Source organism: Mesoplodon densirostris, chromosome 2 (assembly GCF_025265405.1).
Source record: "Mesoplodon densirostris isolate mMesDen1 chromosome 2, mMesDen1 primary haplotype, whole genome shotgun sequence".
NCBI lineage: Eukaryota > Metazoa > Chordata > Mammalia > Artiodactyla > Ziphiidae > Mesoplodon > Mesoplodon densirostris.
Window position 1 is genome coordinate 62,207,970 of NC_082662.1, and position 18,657 is coordinate 62,226,626.

Consider the following 18,657-nt stretch of genomic DNA (forward strand, 5'->3'; position numbering starts at 1 on the left):
TCCATGAAATTAAATTACCTTAGAATATTGCTTCAAGCTATCAAATCTTGAAAGGTCTTCCTCTTTTCTCCAAGTAACTTTTCTTTCCCTCTCTAAATTGAGTTACTGAGCTATTCAGGCTGTATCTTTCTTAAAACTTAAAGCAAGATAAATTCAGGGTGCTAGAACACAGAGTTGTTATGTAAAATAGTTCTGTACTGTTGTTCTTAACATTCTGCCCAAAGTCAGATTGCCCCAGACACAGTGTGCTTCTTCCAGTGAAATTTAGTTGAGCGATTTGAACCCTGGAAATCAAATAATTACACTAGAAACTACAAAATCTTTGTCCATTCCTTATAAAAGAGAACTGCCTAGAAGCCTGGACATTGGATAAGCTTAAGTGTTCTACGTAATGTTGGTTAAAGATCTTGCTCGGTGTTGACCTTGGAGAGGCAGCTCCAAGTACTACTCTAGATTAAAGATGCTTGTTTTCTTCTTTGGTTTTATCTCAAGGCTCATGCTTCCACTATATAGCCCCATTTGACTGAGATAAATGAAAACATGAACCCATATGTCTAAGACTGCTACTCTTCCATAGGAGCTGAGAGAGCACTAGACTGGAGTCATTTTAACCCTTAAGGAATCATTCAAGTGCTAGATTGAAATGTTCAGTGTCCTTTTCAGTTTTGGCATGGTAACAATGAAAAAAAAATCTCTGGATGAAATAATCAGGGATCCATAACAAATATGATTAGTAGACAGCACACCATCAGGAGTATAATAGTCTTTCAGTTGATGGAATTCTGGTGCTAAAAATCATTTCTTTGCAAATAATGCCCTCAGAATAGAATAGCTGCCTGCTGTTAATGTTCAATAATATTCAGTTTTTAAAAGTATACTAAGTTAACTTCTGTAGATTTTTTTTTCCAAATTAAAAGAATTACTTAAAAGGGCCAAATGCTGTCAATTATTACATGTCCATGATAGGTGGAAAGTAGAGATTTTACTGATGGAAACTATTTGATGACAGGGTATACAAAATGTTTTAATTTTTAAATGAAGTTCTGCAGAAAAAAACAAACTACTTATCAGTCACTTGGAATAACTTTAGATGCACCTACTGAAGGGTAGCTACAATGCAAATATCACTAGAATGTTCTATAGGTATTTAGGTATATCAGATAAATAGCATTAATAGTTCAAATCATAGTTCCTTTAGTTTCATTATGAAATTTTTCCAGTTTAAAATGTAATTTTTAAGAAACAACAAAAAAGTTAGAATATTTGGATTCACATACAAGTTGACTGGTTTAACTAAACTAATAAGCAAATTCAATCATCCACTGGTCAGATTGTATGATTTTTTGATGAGCTCTTTTTTTCTGAGTTGCCATAATTATGCCTATAGACAGAGAAATAAAAGCAAATGATTTTGGCTTTAACTTTTCAGTGTATTAGTTTTAAGGCAGAATTATAAGCTAAGCTAATTTGTATGTGCTAATCTCACAATGTGAAAGAGACCATGAGATTTGCAGCTGACAAAATTTGATTAAGACCTCGCTGTTTGAAATTTTTGAATTAATAGACCGCCACTGATGAACATTTGTCCAAAGTCACTACAGTCATGATATATAAGAGATAGATTTTATGCCTTTGAGTTAGCACCAAATGTAAAATGAATGTTATCTTTGTTTTTCGTCTTTTCTGTAGTTTTGGATGGTACTCATTATGTGCATAACTAACACTGTTTACTGTATGCTTCTGTCTGATCAAGTGCATGTTTAAAAAGGAAAGTTACTGTTTGCCTGCTTAAAGTTAAATGTTATAAACTTAAACATGTTCATGTAATAATCAGTTTGTTGAGCATGTGTTCACATCCTGTCACATGATTATTTCCTCTACTCAGAATGCTGCTTACAAACACAGCACAGTTAACCTTGGCATGCTGCCCTATGGAGGTATTTCAGCAATGCATGCAGGCAGAAGCATGACTTTAAACTTGCAGACTAAGTCTAAATTTGATCTACAAGAACTACCTCTTCAGAAAGTAAGTATGGACTGCCCTACATGTGTCAGCATACCAAAGCCAATTAATGTTGTTTGTTCACGTAATGTGTTTGGGCTGTACATGTAGCCCTGCTTATAGACTCTCAGGAGTCCAAAAAGCACAAGGGCAAACAATGTAGAGCCCAAACTCTTAGCTGCTAAATGAATATTTATAGCTAGATTGATTATCAGGTTCCTGCTTAACAGCTTTACTTTTTGGATTGAGCAGGTACATGGCTTTTTGTGTTGCTTTAAGACTCATTTTTTCTTATTATTCATTTTCTTTTATTCTTTGCTTCTCTTTCTTTTGTGTGTGTATATGTATGTATTGATATATACCTTTTTTTTTTTTTTTTTTTTTTTTTACTTTTTTGGAGACCACCCTATTATTCTCTTGCTGATGCATTCTGAGAACAGAACTAGAAATTATTACTGGATGGCACTGGCATAAAAACAGACACATAGATCAATGGAACATAATAGACAGCTGAGAAATAAACCCACACAGTTATGGTCAATTAATCTAAGCCTTAAATGTACCAATGAACTAGCTATAAGTAAGGAATTCTCAGAAGAAAAGATTAAATAAATGCTGGTTGAGTACAAGAGCTGAGATTGAGAATGGATGTGAACTACAGTTTTAATTCTCATGAAGTGAAAGAAATAATAAAAATAAAAGAACAAAACAAAGAGACACACACACAGGGCCTCCCTGGTGGCACAAGTGGTTGAGAGTCCGCCTGCCGATGCAGGGGATGCGGGTTCGTGCCCCGGTCTGGGAGGATCCCATATGCCGCGGAGCGGCTGGGCCCGTGAGCCATGGCCGCTGAGCCTGCGCGTCCGGAGCCTGCGCGTCCGGAGCCTGCGCGTCCGGAGCCTGTGCTCCGCAACGGGGGAGGCCACAACAGTGAGAGGCCCGCATACCGCAAAAAAAAAAAAAAAAAAAAAAAAAGAGACACACACACAAAGAAATTATTATTGGATTTCAGTTGATTCTTTTGGAAAAGACATGGAGTCCTAAATTAGAATGAAAATTAAGTGTTTGGCACTTCTAAATACTTCTTTAGCCCATTTTTTTGTAGGAAATATTACGCAGAAGTAAAACATGAGAAACAAATTTGTAGCTTAGCTAGCAACTTTTTACTCATCCTGGGTTAATGGAAAAGTGGAAAGCTCACATGATTTTAAATGAAAATATAGGCTTATTTGAAAGAGAATATACTGTAAGAGGAAACATTTCCATTGTCAAAGGACCGTTTCTGCTTGTTTTATTCAGGCAAAACAGAGAATACACATTTTACCTGTTTAAATTGACTAATGCACTCTTAGTTACCTTTCGATGGAAACTAATGAGTCATTTTCACACAATATGTCATTATGACTATATTATTAATGTAGTCATTAACCTAGTAAGTTTTTACAAAAAAAAAAGCAATGCAAAAGTAAGGATAACAGAATGATGGTAGCCTCCAAACACTCTTCTATTAATCAAATTAATGAACATATGGAGCAAACTCCCATCCCAGAAAAGTGAGTGTTATAAGACCACAAACTCATGTTTTATTGTCAAATTAGCCTTAATAACAGCCCCTAACTCTGTATAGTTTGCTTCCTACTCTGAGGAGAGTAATAAAATTAAAGAGACATTTAAATTCACAGCTTTTTTATCACCCATGATCACTTTGGGGGAAAAAAAAAGCTAACTTAATTGAAAACTTATGAAAATTATTTTCCTTGTCCTCAGTCTCCTGTTACAGGACCAGTATTGTGTAGGTAACTCTCTCCAGGGAGAAAAATGACTGATTTATGGTGTTTACCTATGTCAGTGATAAAGCACTCCCTCTCTGGCCAATTTCAAAGTAGTAATTTGACATCAATGAACTCAGAATTGGGACTGAGAATAGTCAGCTCTCATGAGCTAGTACAAGTCGGCTCCAGCACACGACCATCAGTGAGACCCTTTTCACTGGAGCCTCTAGTCTGTTCTTCATGTCCTCTTAGATGCCCAGGGCTTTCATCTTCTGCCTTAACAAAACCAGTGTTCAAAAAGTTCTTGAAACTTCTTTGCGCTAAGGAACAGACGAGCTATCACAACTTAAATAGATACCTTTCCTGGAGGGCTTGGTAATTGAATAGAAATCAAACCCTTAAAATACAATCATAGAATTTCAAAATACAGTGAGCAGATTTGAGAGATCTTGGTATGAAAGAAGCTATTGCTTGAACCCCTTGAAATTATATCATATGGATAACCCCTTATTTTGCTTAGTTTTTAGTTCTATTTTCTCATCAATCTATAGGATAATATAGATATATTCAGTGTCTGAAAAATGGTAATACACTTGAAGCACTGTTTCTCAATGTATAAATTATTCTCCAGATATAAATTAGGTACCTCTGTGTTGCTATATTAATTTCCTGATGTTTTGGGGGGGTACCCTATAGAATCGATTCATTAACTATTACTATAGCTCTAAGATGATCTATAACAGAAATATTGCAGTTATATTTGGAGACATTGCAACCTTACTCAGTTGGGCACAGAGATGACCTAAAGGAATTCTTTTTGGAAACTACCTTAACTTGCAAACCAAGAATAATTAAAGTATGGAAAAGAATCTGAAAAAGAATATATATAAAAATTTATATATACATTTCATTATATATATACACACACATATATATAGAACTGAATTACTTTGCATACAACTGACACTAACACAATATTGTAAATCAAGTATACTTCAATATAAACAAACAAATAAATAAATAAATAAACAAGCTGCCATCCAGGCCCCCCAAAAATAGTAATTCAAGTATTGAAATAGTCTATCTCAAAACGAATTATCATCAATACTTTATTATACACACCAAAAAATAAATAAATAAAAGGGAGAAGAAAGAAAGCAAGGGATGGAAATAAACAGGGCAACTACTCCATTGCCCCCAAAACATTTTATGACCCAAATGATGAGTTTAAGCCCTGTAAACTGTAGACATTTAAGCATCTGGACAACTTTGCTAGCTTGCTGCTATTGCAGGAACATTATCAGGTTTGGTTACTGGATGTTTAATCACTTTCAAGACTACTCCATGCTCTACTTCCTTTCATGGATTCCAATCTAAGTCTCTGCCCTTTTGCCTTTGGCTCAGGTACATCTCTTCTGCATAGCTCCTTAATTTGAAAATGTGTTTGGTTTTTCTGCCAAACTTTAGAGTCAACCTTTCTTAAGGTGCAGCCTTTCAGATTCTCCACTAACTGTTGATAACCGGTCCTATGATTGAGGCTCAGTTTCCTGGAACCCTTCTCACCAGGAGAGGAGATAGGCAAAAATTATTTTCCTTTGATTTACAAATACATAAAAACCTATTACAGCACTTTCATCTTGCCACTTAAGATAATAAAAATTAGTAGCAGCTATTTAAGATATCATTACAGCCTCTAAATGATTGTTAGCCATGAGAATTGTACTAAAATATAGAGTAAGATCAAAATAAAAATATTTCAGTAGATAAAGTTGACAAAAACTGTTCATTCTCCTGTGAAAATCCTGGAGCTATCTTTTTATTCATAAAATTCCTGAATGATAACACTGGCTATCTCTAGTTAAATACTGTGGTAAATGATTTTGGGGTGTCCTAGAAAGAATAAATGAAGTGTCCTAAGGAATCTAAATGAATGTTTTCACATATTACCAGTTAAGAACTGGGTATGGAGTTGCAGCATACTTTTGTATAGGTGGTGCCCTCCCCAGGGAACATTCATGGGCTGAAATCCAGACCCTTTCCCCACACTCTCTGCTGGCAAGACTTAACCTCTTGTAATTAGAAGAAAGGAGCACATTTTTGTATTTTCTCTGTTACACTGAGATTGTCTTCTTGCAAGTTATGTACCCAGAGAGGGCACCTTTTTGTGATTCCTACCTCCCCCTCCCTCCATTATGGTAATTGACAAAAGGGCACTACCTGAGGTCCTGACTGAGCAAATTATTTGTTTTTCGGTTTGGATTTTTTTTTTTTAGACTACCAAAACATATCTAATAATTTTTTCTCAATTTTCTTTTAAACAAATTTGTAATAAACTACTTAAATGATATAACTATTTTTGAATAAAGATTGAAGAACTCTGAACTTGAAGTATTTACACAGTGAATATTTATGTGGATAAAAAGAAAAGACTCTCCCAGATTTTGCTATGTGTTTTGAATATTTCTATTTTTTTCATATTTATTATATTCCAGGTCAAGTACTGTACATTTTTCATGGACTACAAGCTAAATATAGTCTTTCTGTATTATAGATATTAAATTATATTTTCTATGGTAATTTTACAGAAGGTGTTTTGATATTAACAGAATGTAAATAAAGAAAACCACAAAATTAGTTTAATAAATTTAATTTCCTTTAATATTTTCATCTTTTGATGCTTACTCTAATTTAGTAAAAAATTTAATAGTATTTATAACCAGAACATCTAAGGCATATAAGTCAGCTACTAAATTATAAATTATTAGTATTCTCTATTTATTTACTTATTCATTCATTCATTCATTCATTTGTCATTTATTCACTGCCTCTCCAAAAAGCATTTATGACAACTTTCTATGACGTTATTGATGGTTCAATGTGCTTCTTTGGATGTGTTCTGTTGTGATTGAGCTTAGCTAATGTCTTGAAATTTTATGTTATCAAAGAGAAATATAATATTGTAAAATGTCAGTTCAAACTGTCATTTTTATTATCCAGATTAATGGTAGAAAAAATAAATATTTTGATAGGAGAAGAATAAAGACTAGGATTTATTGGAAATCTACTATGTACATAGTACCATGAGATACTTTAAATTTTTTTTTTTTTTGCACAACCCTCACAAAAACCGTGAATGGAATTATTTCTCACCATTGTATAGAAGAAGAAACTGAGACTCATGTGTTACATAAAAGAACTCAACTTTATTTTCACTGTTTTACTGTTGTAACCCCAACACCTAGCATGGTAGTAGAATTTGAATCCGACTCTGCTTAGCACTCAAGTCCCTGCTATTTCTTGTATATGATGATGTCTTCTCAAATTTTTATAAAATCGGACATTTTCATAGACTGTAATTCATAATGGTTGATAAAGCTCTTTCATATACATAATTATATTATCTCCACAATAATCCAGAAAAGTAGATCTTATGGGACGGAGAAAAGAATACACAAGTAGAACATAATAACTAATCTAAAATATATCATGACCCAAATCATCCCCTATGTGCTACAGATACAGTGCTCTTTTATTCAGCTGAGCTTAATAAATGCTAATAGTTACCTTGCCCTCTTTAAGATCCACTTGCATTTCCTGAGCAGTGAGTAGCACCAAGAAATATGTTTGGTAGCAGGAAAAGACCAAAGGTTTTGAACTTAAGAAAATCACAACTTAATCAGCCATAATACTCCTGCTCCAGAGATATGCAAGGCTGGGAAAGAAATCCCTGGCCTTTTCTAACTCCCCATCTGCAGGTGTCCAACTGCCAATATAAATAGTGTGGTCTCTTCTACACTGGAGAAATTGATAATTTTTTTCTTTTTTTTTTTTAACTTTTACCAACATAATATTACACCATAGTACCTACTGCTTATTGGCTTATTGAAACAGACACTAATATAAATTACAATTTCAGAGGAAGGGAAGTTGAAATTATGGAAACATATGTATTCAATGATCTTTTCATATAATTTTGCCTGGAAGAAGATGGCCTCAGTATCTGTTTTATTAGTTGATACTTATTCCACCATCTTTTGAATTAGAGTTTAGATAGCAATGTTTGCACCTAAATTCTTTTCAAATTTCTAATGTCCTTTCTTATAGACCTATGCAAGTGACTCAGGATCAAATAGTAACAATATCTGATATGCATTCGTTCACCCTAGTTCCAAGGGTTACTTACTTAATTCCAATTTTGTTTTGTTTTGTTTTGTTTTGTTTGCTGAAAGCAGAGTAATATTTCTGCAGCACCTTGGAGTTACTTATGCCTGTAGTGTCTACTGATTTTGCTGCATTTATTATTGGCTACCTATTGCTCAAGAAGGATTCACTTATCTTTCTAATTATGAAAAAAGCCTTCAGCCTGTAAATCCACATAAATCCTCATAGGCAGTGATTAAAATTACCAAAATAAGCTTAGTACTTGTACAGATGCTTCCCCACCATTATAATGAAATACTAGCTTTAAAATCATCTGGACATTACATTACCATCTTCAGATTGAACCCTGTGAAATCATAATAATTAAGATCCAAACTTGGTGTATATTTGTCTTTATAATCTACTTTTTTCAAAAAATATGCAGAAAAAAATAATTTCACTGAAAATACTTTGGGGAAAGTTGTTTTCACACATTTTTTTTTGAAGCTGTGGTAATGCCCTCTGTGAACCATGTGCCAATTACTAAGCAAAATAGATCCTTGAGTTCTTAAGGAATATATCCCAAGACCTTTGAACAGTGCCAAATTCTAATACCACTCTCATATAATTCCTCCAACTAAATGCCATAAGTGAATTTCCCAAATTTTCAGTGCACCCATTAATTAACAGTCAAGAGCAAAGCTACTGGATCAGCTAAGCTCATTTACTCATATATGTGAATCCTCCACATACACATATCCTCACATATGGGCACACATATGCATACCTGCATGCATACACTCATATACATGCTCATGCATACACAGATATATAGAGACACATATTCATGTACATTTATGTCTCAGCAAATTAGAAATTACTTCTTCCTTCCAATAGATGCTTGTGATCATTCACAGTAGTCAAAATCATAAACGTTAAATATACAAATGTCCACAGTCTTCTCTGGGATTAGCATCTGTTCAGCAAAACTTCTACTAGCATTACCGAATTTCTTAACAAATATAATTTCTGACTTTTCACTAAATCACATTGATGAGTTTTTCTTTTATTTTGAAATATTAAGGATCTACAGAATTTAGAAGCTGAAGAAATGGTATATTGTGATGATTTTCCATGTATTTTATATTTAATTGGTCATATGTGGTGAGGAAAAGACTAATTCTTAATCTTATGAAGTATCTAAAGAAAATAACTAGAATGTGGTACTAAAGATAATTGAACCTCAATTTGCTTATTTCCCTTGAAATAATAAAATTCAATAGTGACAGTTGCTCCTTGTAACTTTTCATAGAATTTTAACAACTAAGTAACTGCATTTATGTAAAGTTCAGGAGTAGTTTATCAGAAGTACATTTTTTTGTAAATAGCTATACTCACTCCTTTTGAGAAAGAATGTGAACCCACTACATAATTCTCTTTTGGGTTCCTCCTTCCCAAACATTAATAAACTCTTTTCACGGTATATTTTTTGCAAACCTGTCACCCCTAGGGTGTCTCACTTCAGAAAAACAGAGGGCAGAGCATTCTTGAAATTAATAAAGGAAATTGCTTTCAGGAAATTCCTTTAATTTTGGTGTCTAGTCAAAGTATTTTTTCACGTGTCTGCATGTTTATGTTCTCTTTGGGCCCTATAACATAAAGGAATTGGTGCGGTTGTTAATTCTAATTTTAAAAAGAGAGAGATTAATTGCTAAATTAATGAAGAATCTCATTATCATGATATTAGGATTTTGACTAGGGGTTTTAGCCTTCTTTTACGTTGAAAAGAATCTTGCAATTCTCAGTTGCTCTCTGTGACTAGGAGTCATGTCTGAGTAGCTGAAGGGAGTTTAGTGGAGGAAATAAAGATGGAAATGAAGATGACATGGAGGAAAAAAAGATTATATGTGTTGAATTCTGACCACTTCTCAAAAATCTGTGTTCCACAGACCCAGCTAGTTGAATATATTTATTATTCCACTTCATTGGCAAAGAAACCAAACCAGAAAAGACATGAGTACTAAAAATTCAAAAAGAAAACTGTCCAGTAGTGCCTGCCCTGCATAATTATATTTTAACTGCTTAATTTTAACAGTTTGGTTTATCATATTAATAGCTAGAAAAACCGTGTGTGGGCATATGCAAACATTAATCTCTAAAAGGTAAAGACTAGAAAATTAATGCTTGAAATCAGACAGATGTCATTGAATAGCTATCTGGTTATTTTCAAGTAATATATACTTTAAATATGTTACCTCTATTTGATTTTCAAACAAACACATGTAAATTCATTCCTAACTAACCCAGGAGCCTCAATTCAGTACCTTTTTTCTCTTTTTTCATACTTTCTGATATGCTCATGAAAAAGGAATTCACACGGCCAAAGTCAAAGAAGAAAATTGAATTATTTCCTTACTTTTCACCATATCCACTAGACCCCAGGAAAATTTCATCTAATTTTGTTTAATTAATCTTGTCATAACAAATATTATTTTTTAATAGTTCCAAGCAATGCTTTTTAAAAATGCATGTAGCCAAAATGCAGATAGGGTGGTTATATAATTGTTTTCTAAAGGAGAACAATTAGGAAGGAGCACTCTGTATAACTGGATGAAGCCTGGCAAGCAGTCCATCTGTGCCATGTTATGAAAAGAATGGCCCAGTTCCCTCATTCCAGGGTTGGAGGACCATTCTTCACACAAAGAGCTGCACATACACTCTCTAACCAGGCTTTCTTTATCCATAGGGATCCTCCAAAACATGTGGAGAAAATGGCATAGGAAACATTGAGTATAATATCTCACCACATAAGAATTCCCCAGGAAATCAAGCAGTACTTGTATATCCCATAGTTTAGAGGAGGAAAAAGTCTATGGAAAAAGTTAATCGGCTTTGACAGGAAAAATATCCCATTACTGTATCCCTCCACGGGAGGCCATCTTTCTGATGATGTATGATTATTTTCTGTTACTCAGGTCAGACTACAGAAGCCTCCCAAAATATCTAGTAGTAATAACAATAAAGACAGGAGTATTATTATTTGTTAAAAATAATAAGCAGTAAATCAGCCAAAAATAAAATATATATGAAGAGTGTAAACTTTAATGCATAAATGATCTATATAAATAAATTTGGAATTAAAAAAATTATGACTTATTTACACTGAAATTCTAACAGCACAATATTTTTTGATGTGTTAATCTTTCCTCTAAGTGATCTGTAGATAATGTCATAGTGCCACGAATCTCACACTATGCTAGTGTTAATACCATTTTGGATTAGTGCAAGACACATTCTCCCAGAATCAATACAGCCTTATAAAATTTGTTTTAGGTTATGGTTTGGAATATTGGAAGTTACATACTATGTATTATATGGTTTCAGTTTATATTCCAAATGGTAAGATCACACTAAAGAGACAAATGAAGCAACTTTTAAATGTTGTAGTTTTTAACAACTGGTTAATTTTATCCTCATTATTTTTATTCTAGTACTGTAAATTTAAACTTCTCTTTAAAATTCAGTAAATAACTATAAGATGGTTATTTTAATTGAATTTCTCACTGCTTCCAAAAAGCTATTAATTTACAATTCTTACCACGTAAATAGTGTATAATAATACCTCCAGTTTAGGATATATGTTTTTCTGTGATTAAACAAAATTAATTTTACCATAATCATGAGGGACTCTTTTCAGAAAACTATGATAAACTTCTATTACATCACTAAAGAATGCCATACCATTTTTGCAATAGACCCCGTCCCAGCAAAGCAACATTTTAGACAATGGACAAGAAGATGTATCTCCTAGTGGCCAGTGGAATCCTTATCCTCTTGGGAGGCGGGATGTACCTCCGGACACCATTACTAAAAAGGTAACCAATTTCAAATTAATGACACAAACCATGAATCTTTCATATCCATTGTAATATGTAATCCATATCTTGCGTCTTAACATCATTTCTAACTTTGTGATAAATTTAGGCTAAATACTATCCCACAATAGGGAGTCTGGTTAACTGTAAGTGCATTGAAAAGAATGAAAAGTGAGCATTGCCAAATGCTCAGAGCTGGTAATGAATTTTTATAAACAACATCCTGCCACCTCTCTGAAGATCTGTCACCTCTTATTTGTGTCTGACCCCCACCTTTGAAGTGCAGCTACAGGAAATTGTGTAATGTATACTTTCTGACTCTGTTGGATTCAGCAGAATGGTGTAGCCAATTTGCATAAAATGAAATTTGACCACAAAAGATTGATTCACCATTTCTAAAGTCATAGCAACTCATTCATCCTGTCATTCATTCATCAGACACTTAGTGAGCAACTGTATGTGCTAAGCAGCACTACTATGTGTTGAGTACTTGCTAGATGTTAGGGAACAAAAATGAATAAGATATGGTATGGTGTCTTACCTCTAGGACTTATTAGTCTGGTGAGGTAAGTTCAGTGATAAGTAGGTAATTGTAATACTTCATGCTAAATCACCATAAAGGGAGCAAAAAGAAAGCTATAACAGAGAAGATAATTGCAACATATATGAGGGACAAGGGATTTATATTCCAGAATATATTTTTTAAAACTCCTACAAATCATTATGAAAAGACATATAACACAGTACCAAAAGTATGGTAAAATACAAGGGCATCAGGAGAGTAAATTAACATTAAAATAAAACTGAATCTTTTTATCAATCCGGGAAAAACAGAAAAAATGCTATTTTATACCTACTGGACTAACAAAAATTAAGAAGTATGAAAATATAAGTTCTTTGCAAGTATAAGAGCAATGTAAACTCTATACTTCTTGTGGGAGTATAAAGCACAATCACATTGGCAACAAGTTATCTTATAAAGCTGAATATGCATATACCCAACATTCCAATAAGTGCCTTCCTAAGATATTATCCTAGAAGAACTCTTGTGTATGTCATTCAAGGTACCAACACTTACAATAGTAGAATACTGGATAAGCCTAAATGTCTATCACAAGAAACGTGATAAAAAATATTCACACAAGGGAATACTTTACAGCAATGAACATTTGTTAGCTATAATCAGGACAATGTCTATAAACTTTAGAAGCATAGTTTGAGTGAAAAACAAGTTTCAGAAGATGGCACACATCAAGAGTTACATATTTATACATCTCTAAAACAAGCAAAACTAAAAATATATTATTTAAGCATAAGTATATGAGTGAGAAAACTTTTTATAAGGGAATGGTTAACATAAATTTAGGATTATGGTTATCTCTAAAGGAGAGGCTGGGGGTAGAATCAGGGAGGAAGCTGTTATTAGTTTTAGTACTGTTCTGTTTCTTAAGCTGAATTGTGATTCTTACACTCTAGTTCTTAAGCTCATAAATATTCATTTTATAATTGTGCTTCATAATATATACACTACATAATCCCATACTTTCTTTGTAACATAAGTGGTGATTTTTCCCTTGATAAATATTTCAGTGCTTTTTTTAAAAGATATATTAAATATCAAATTATTTTACCCAAAATAATTGTTAATATTCTGATTTGCAGGTGTTATACACGTTATTAATCTGCCTATTGAGCAATATCCAGCACTGCAGATATAGTCCTGTGAAGATAGCTAGGAGAGCACCTGGAGAGGACACCAGTTTAGTAAAGAAATTAAAGAAAGTTAAGCGAGAAGGGTGGCATAAAATAAAGCTAGGAGGATAAGCATAAACCAGATTATGCTGGGCTTTACCCTGAAAGAAATGGGAAGAAGTGTTTTAAACAGGGGAGGGACATCATTAAATTTTCATCTAAAGAGCACTTTGACAGCTTTTCAGAGAATGAATTGGGGAGCAGAAAAACTAGAGGCCACGGAATGAGTTACAAAGCTTCTCTTGTAATCCAAGGGAGAGTAGATGGAAGCAACGGGTGGTAGAGAGAAAATGCAAAGATCCAATATATTCTTAAAAGGTAGAACCAACGTGATCTTGTGATTGACTGGACATAGGGCCTAAGAGACAGCTAAGAGCTCCAAGACTAATCCCCAGGTTTCTAATTTGTATGAGTCATGATGTGCCATTCACTGAGATGGGAAAGCAAAAGAGTAATAGGTGTAAGTGGAGGAGGGGAGGGAAGTTTAAATTTTAAGATGTAGATTTGAGGTATCTTTAGGAAATCTGAGTGGAAATTTTTTCTGGATATTTAGCTATATTTTCCTGAAGTTCAGGAGAGAAATCTTAGTTGGCGATATAAATTTAGCAATCATTAAAACATAAGTCATAATTGAGTCGTGAGTGAGACAGATAGACGACATAGAACTCCACAGAACACCAACATTTAAGGCATGTCCTTAGAAACAAGAACAGAGAAGGAATGACCAACGATTTTGTCAATAAGTTTCTTTCTACCACAAGTTATAGAAAATTCAAGCCTTGAACACTAAAATATTTAGCTAACATAAGAAGTAGACAAGATCTAGGGTAAGGCTCAGATTAGTCTTCAGTTAGATAATTTTAAATATTTAGGTTTTTTTTTCCCTGTCCATTCTTCCATTCATATTGTTGCCTTTATCCTAAAATTGGTTCCTTTCATAATTATCAGATGGCTACCTATGGCAATTGAAGATAACAAGCTTCCTCCTTCCAATCCATCAGGAGAGAGAACCAAGTTTCCCATAGCTGTCTCTTACAAGCAAAACCTGTCTTCCCTAAATCCCCCCACAAGCCTCTTTTTACATCTCATTGATCCAAAATAGCTAAGGACTTCTCACCCCTAGCAAGATGAATGGAATTGTATGATTGGCCTTGACTAATCAGTTGGAATAGAATAGATGCACTTTCAACTCCAATGACCACTAAAAAACTGTAGAAGGAAAAACAAGGAAAAGTGGCACCTTAGAAATCAAGTAGAAAAAATGTTTAAAGGAGGGAGGGGTCAACAGTATCACATGGTGCAAAAAATATCAAGCAAGGTGAGTAAAGGCTCCTTGGCTTTAACGACAAAAAGGTTATTGGTGGTCTTGGCAAAAGTAATTTACTTAACTGAAGGGGCAGAATCCATAGGAACCTACATTAAGAAATAGAGAAACTTTAAAAAAAACTCAGGAAAGGAGTTTCCTTTTAAAAGGAAAGAGAATTATGGTAGAATCTGGAAGGGGATATGAGGAAGATAGAAGGAATATTTAAGATGGCAAACACCTGATTACATTTAAAGGCTGATGAGAAGCGATTGGTGAAGAGGAAGTTGGAAATCTCAGGAAAGTAGGGAAATCTGCTTCTTTATGAAAAAAGAGGAGATTGTGAATGTGATGGTAGGAAATTGAAGGAGTACCTATCAGAGCCAAGGGACCCTTACATAACCTAACCAAAGGAGAGAACCTTAATCACATACTTAGTTGCAAAGGGCTACTATAATTTTCCCATAAAAGGAAAAGCCTTATTCATTTATTACTCTAAATGGTATTAACAGTTGTTTACATTATCCATTCATGCATCCATTTTACATAAAATCTATTTTCAAAGTCCATAATATTATGTTTAATCATATCATCAATACAAATCATGATGATCATTTGCTTGCTTCTCTACTTGCTTTGAGAACCCCATGCAATTCTGTATTGATTAAACATTTGTGAGCTAGTTATTCTTGTTAATGGCTAAAATAATTGTTTAATCTATCTGAAAATTTCAGTAGCCTTTTATACATCTTGTCAAATGTAAAATAATGTAGTATGTATTTAAAATTTTACCATGTCTCTCATGTGTAGACTCACTTATAGCTTCTTCCTACTATCATAAGCATTTTCTGACTACCCTATGTTATAACACTTTTGCCTAAAATCTGAGACTTTAGAACCTAATAATGGATATGTTTACCTATTATGTCACAGATTAAAGAGAATAAAGAATGCTTTAAATATTCAATTTTAGTTTATTATATATTAATTGAGGATATCAAGTTAAAATTCTAGTGAGAATCAACCTAAGGAAATGAAAATGGTAATGGGATTATTAGCCTGGGCTGCTGGATTTACCAAAATAGGGGTGAACGTTGTACTATTATTCTTTGAGCTTATATTTTATTCTACAATCAATTTTTTTAAAAGTCAGTGTTGGTTTTGTCATTTTCCTGAAGTAAGTAGTCATTAGGCTAGATAGGATGAGAATGAAAAATCAGAAATTAAACTATAAATGGAATGAGGAATCAAGGATAATAAGTGATGAAGAAGTCTTAGTCAGTACCCGTTTCAGTCTGCTTCTCAAAGTCTCTGCAGAAGATTTTTTAAATCTTTTCTCTATGCCAAGGGATACTACTATGATGCTACTACTAGGATAATACTACTGTGTAGTACTAGTACTGTGATACTACTGTGATCAGAAAGTACTGTGATGCTGCAGAGATTCAGTGGGAAATCCATTTTAGAAAGACTATGATTGAACTTGTGGCTCTCTGTTCTAGTTATTGTATCTTTTGAACTAATATTGGTAATACCTATGGCTATGCCTAGCAGTACTCCAAGCATTACAGGAGAACAAATGTGGGTACCCTCCAAGCTGTGGATCCAGAGGTTTAGATATATAAAATAAACACAATGTGTTCATCTATCAGAAAGAATTTTGCTCCTGTATCTACCATCATTGTTCTATGTATCTGAGAGTGGCTAATATATGGCAAAGTGTTGAGGGTGTTAAATCCTACCCTCTTTTTTCAGTGGCATAATAGTAGGAGGTAGTTTTTAAATTCTCTCTTGCTATGTCAGTCTCCAAAATCTCAAATTCTGGTGTCCATTAATTCAAAAAGTCTGGGAACCACTGCTAGAAGAACATGTCACAGTAAGGTAAATCCACCCTCACACCCTCAAATTCCAGACAGTACTACTTGAGCACTTTGAGAATTGCTGTTAAAAAGTTTAGTTTTTAACAAAAGTGCTCAGAAGGAGTATTTGCATTTTAGAGTCGTATCGCCTCATTGCTTTTACTGCTTCAGTCTATTGGATTAAGTCGCAGTCACCATGGTAAGAACTATGAGGTACCATGCATTAAATACTACCCTGTGTCAGGCATTGTGCTAAATGCTTTCATGTATTTGTTCGTCTTATCGTCACAACAATCATATGAGGTAAACACTATTATTTTTGTCCACTTTAATGAAAGAAGAAACTGAATTTAGACTTTCTCAGTTAGAGACTTGGAATTGAGGTTAGGTTACTTGCCAAGACCACATGGGTGACTAAATATTTTAGATGACTCTCCTAAATGTAACCGAATATAGTATGAAGGTCATAATGTAAAATATAAACGAAAACCATTTTCATTTTAAAGTCAGACATTGTACTCTGATTTGGTAGAACTCTCCATAAGGATGACAAGGCTGTTTTTCTCTAAATCTGACATGACAAACTCTGTTAAAAGTATTGAGAGTCTTAAAAAGGTTGAATATCCCTGAGAAGGTTTTAAATTGAAGGACAATACCTGTAAGGGTATGTTAAAATGCTGGAGCAGGAAAATATTGCAGGAAAAAGGCTGAAGTGACATATTAAAACAAATGAAACTTAAAACGTTTCTCTTCTTGAAAGGGTATCCAAGAAACTTTAAAATTCCAGTGATATTAAATCTGAAAATTCTTTAATATGTAAAGACTAGACATTCAAAGGTCTCTTTCAGCATTAGTGACTCTTCCCTCCTCAAGTGTCTGTTATTCTAGGTTAAGTGCATAATGACTTGGCAGTTAGAATAATAAAGGTGGGTATCAAGGGTCAACATCAGGATGTACATAGCTGAAGAAAAAGGTATAAAAATGTAGCTAATTTAGTCTTGGCTCACAGACATGCCCCTTATGCTGAACTTGCCCATGATTTTCTCACATCTACAATGCCAGGCATTGGAAGCTCAGCCATTAAGAGCGTCAGGATTTCCAGATGCTCGTCATCTCTGAGGCATGCCCAGGAACTCATTAACAGAAACTAAAAGAAATTATGTGGGGTTTGATCATTTTTATGTTCTTTTAATTCTTTCTTTCACAGGCCCCCAAATCGAAATTTTTGCTTTTTCAGACCATATGACATATTAAAAATTTTTTAATTTATTAATATTCATTCCTTATTATAATTTTGCCATTTGTCATGTTTCTTAGTATAATGCATTTTACTGTTTCTTTTTATACATATATAGAAAGATCAAGTCTAAAATATCTTTTGAAAATCTTAAATTGTTTTGCTATTGACTATACAACCGCACCATCATTTATGTTTAAAACAACTGAATCAAACTACTACTGGGATTGATTTTTCACTTGGTAACAAAAATCAGTCTGTTGTAGAATTTTTCACAGGATAAGAATAAATTTATGTCATTTTTAAATAAGTAGATGTTTAAAAGAAAATCAACTTAAGAAAAATCAAGCTATACATTTAGTAATTTAAATAAAATCATTTTATTATGCTATAAAAATCTTATCTAAAATGTATAATTTTTAAGTTGTAGCATTGAAAAGTAATTTTCTCCAAAATTACTCCCTTTAAAAAAAAATATTTCTATCAGTACTCTATACATGTGCAACTGAAATAAATGTAACTACAATTATTGGCTTTTGTATTTAACTGAGAATGGACATTATTGCTGTTGGAATCCCTTATATCAAAAACAGGGGACGGGAGGTGGGGCAGGGGCGGAAGGAGGATGTAACTTACTTACACAGAAATAGAGGAAAGTCTGGAATAGACAAGAAAGATAGGTGAAGATTTAAATATTAGAAAACATAAGAATGGCAA

General features: G+C 33.6%; 1 protein-coding gene and 1 long non-coding RNA gene across 5 annotated transcripts in view; one reads left to right on the forward strand and one right to left on the reverse strand.

The window, feature by feature from the left end:
- Positions 1-18,657, forward strand: part of LRRC7 (leucine rich repeat containing 7) — a 497,427-nt gene that overhangs the window by 409,640 nt on the left and 69,130 nt on the right. The window contains exon 22 of the mRNA XM_060089953.1: positions 11,670-11,789. Coding sequence (XP_059945936.1) covers positions 11,670-11,789 — 120 coding nt within the window. The remainder of the gene's footprint in view (positions 1-11,669; positions 11,790-18,657) is intronic.
- The window catches only part of LOC132483978 (uncharacterized), a 163,143-nt gene that overhangs the window by 57,961 nt on the left and 86,525 nt on the right, over positions 1-18,657 (reverse strand). The window lies entirely within an intron of this gene.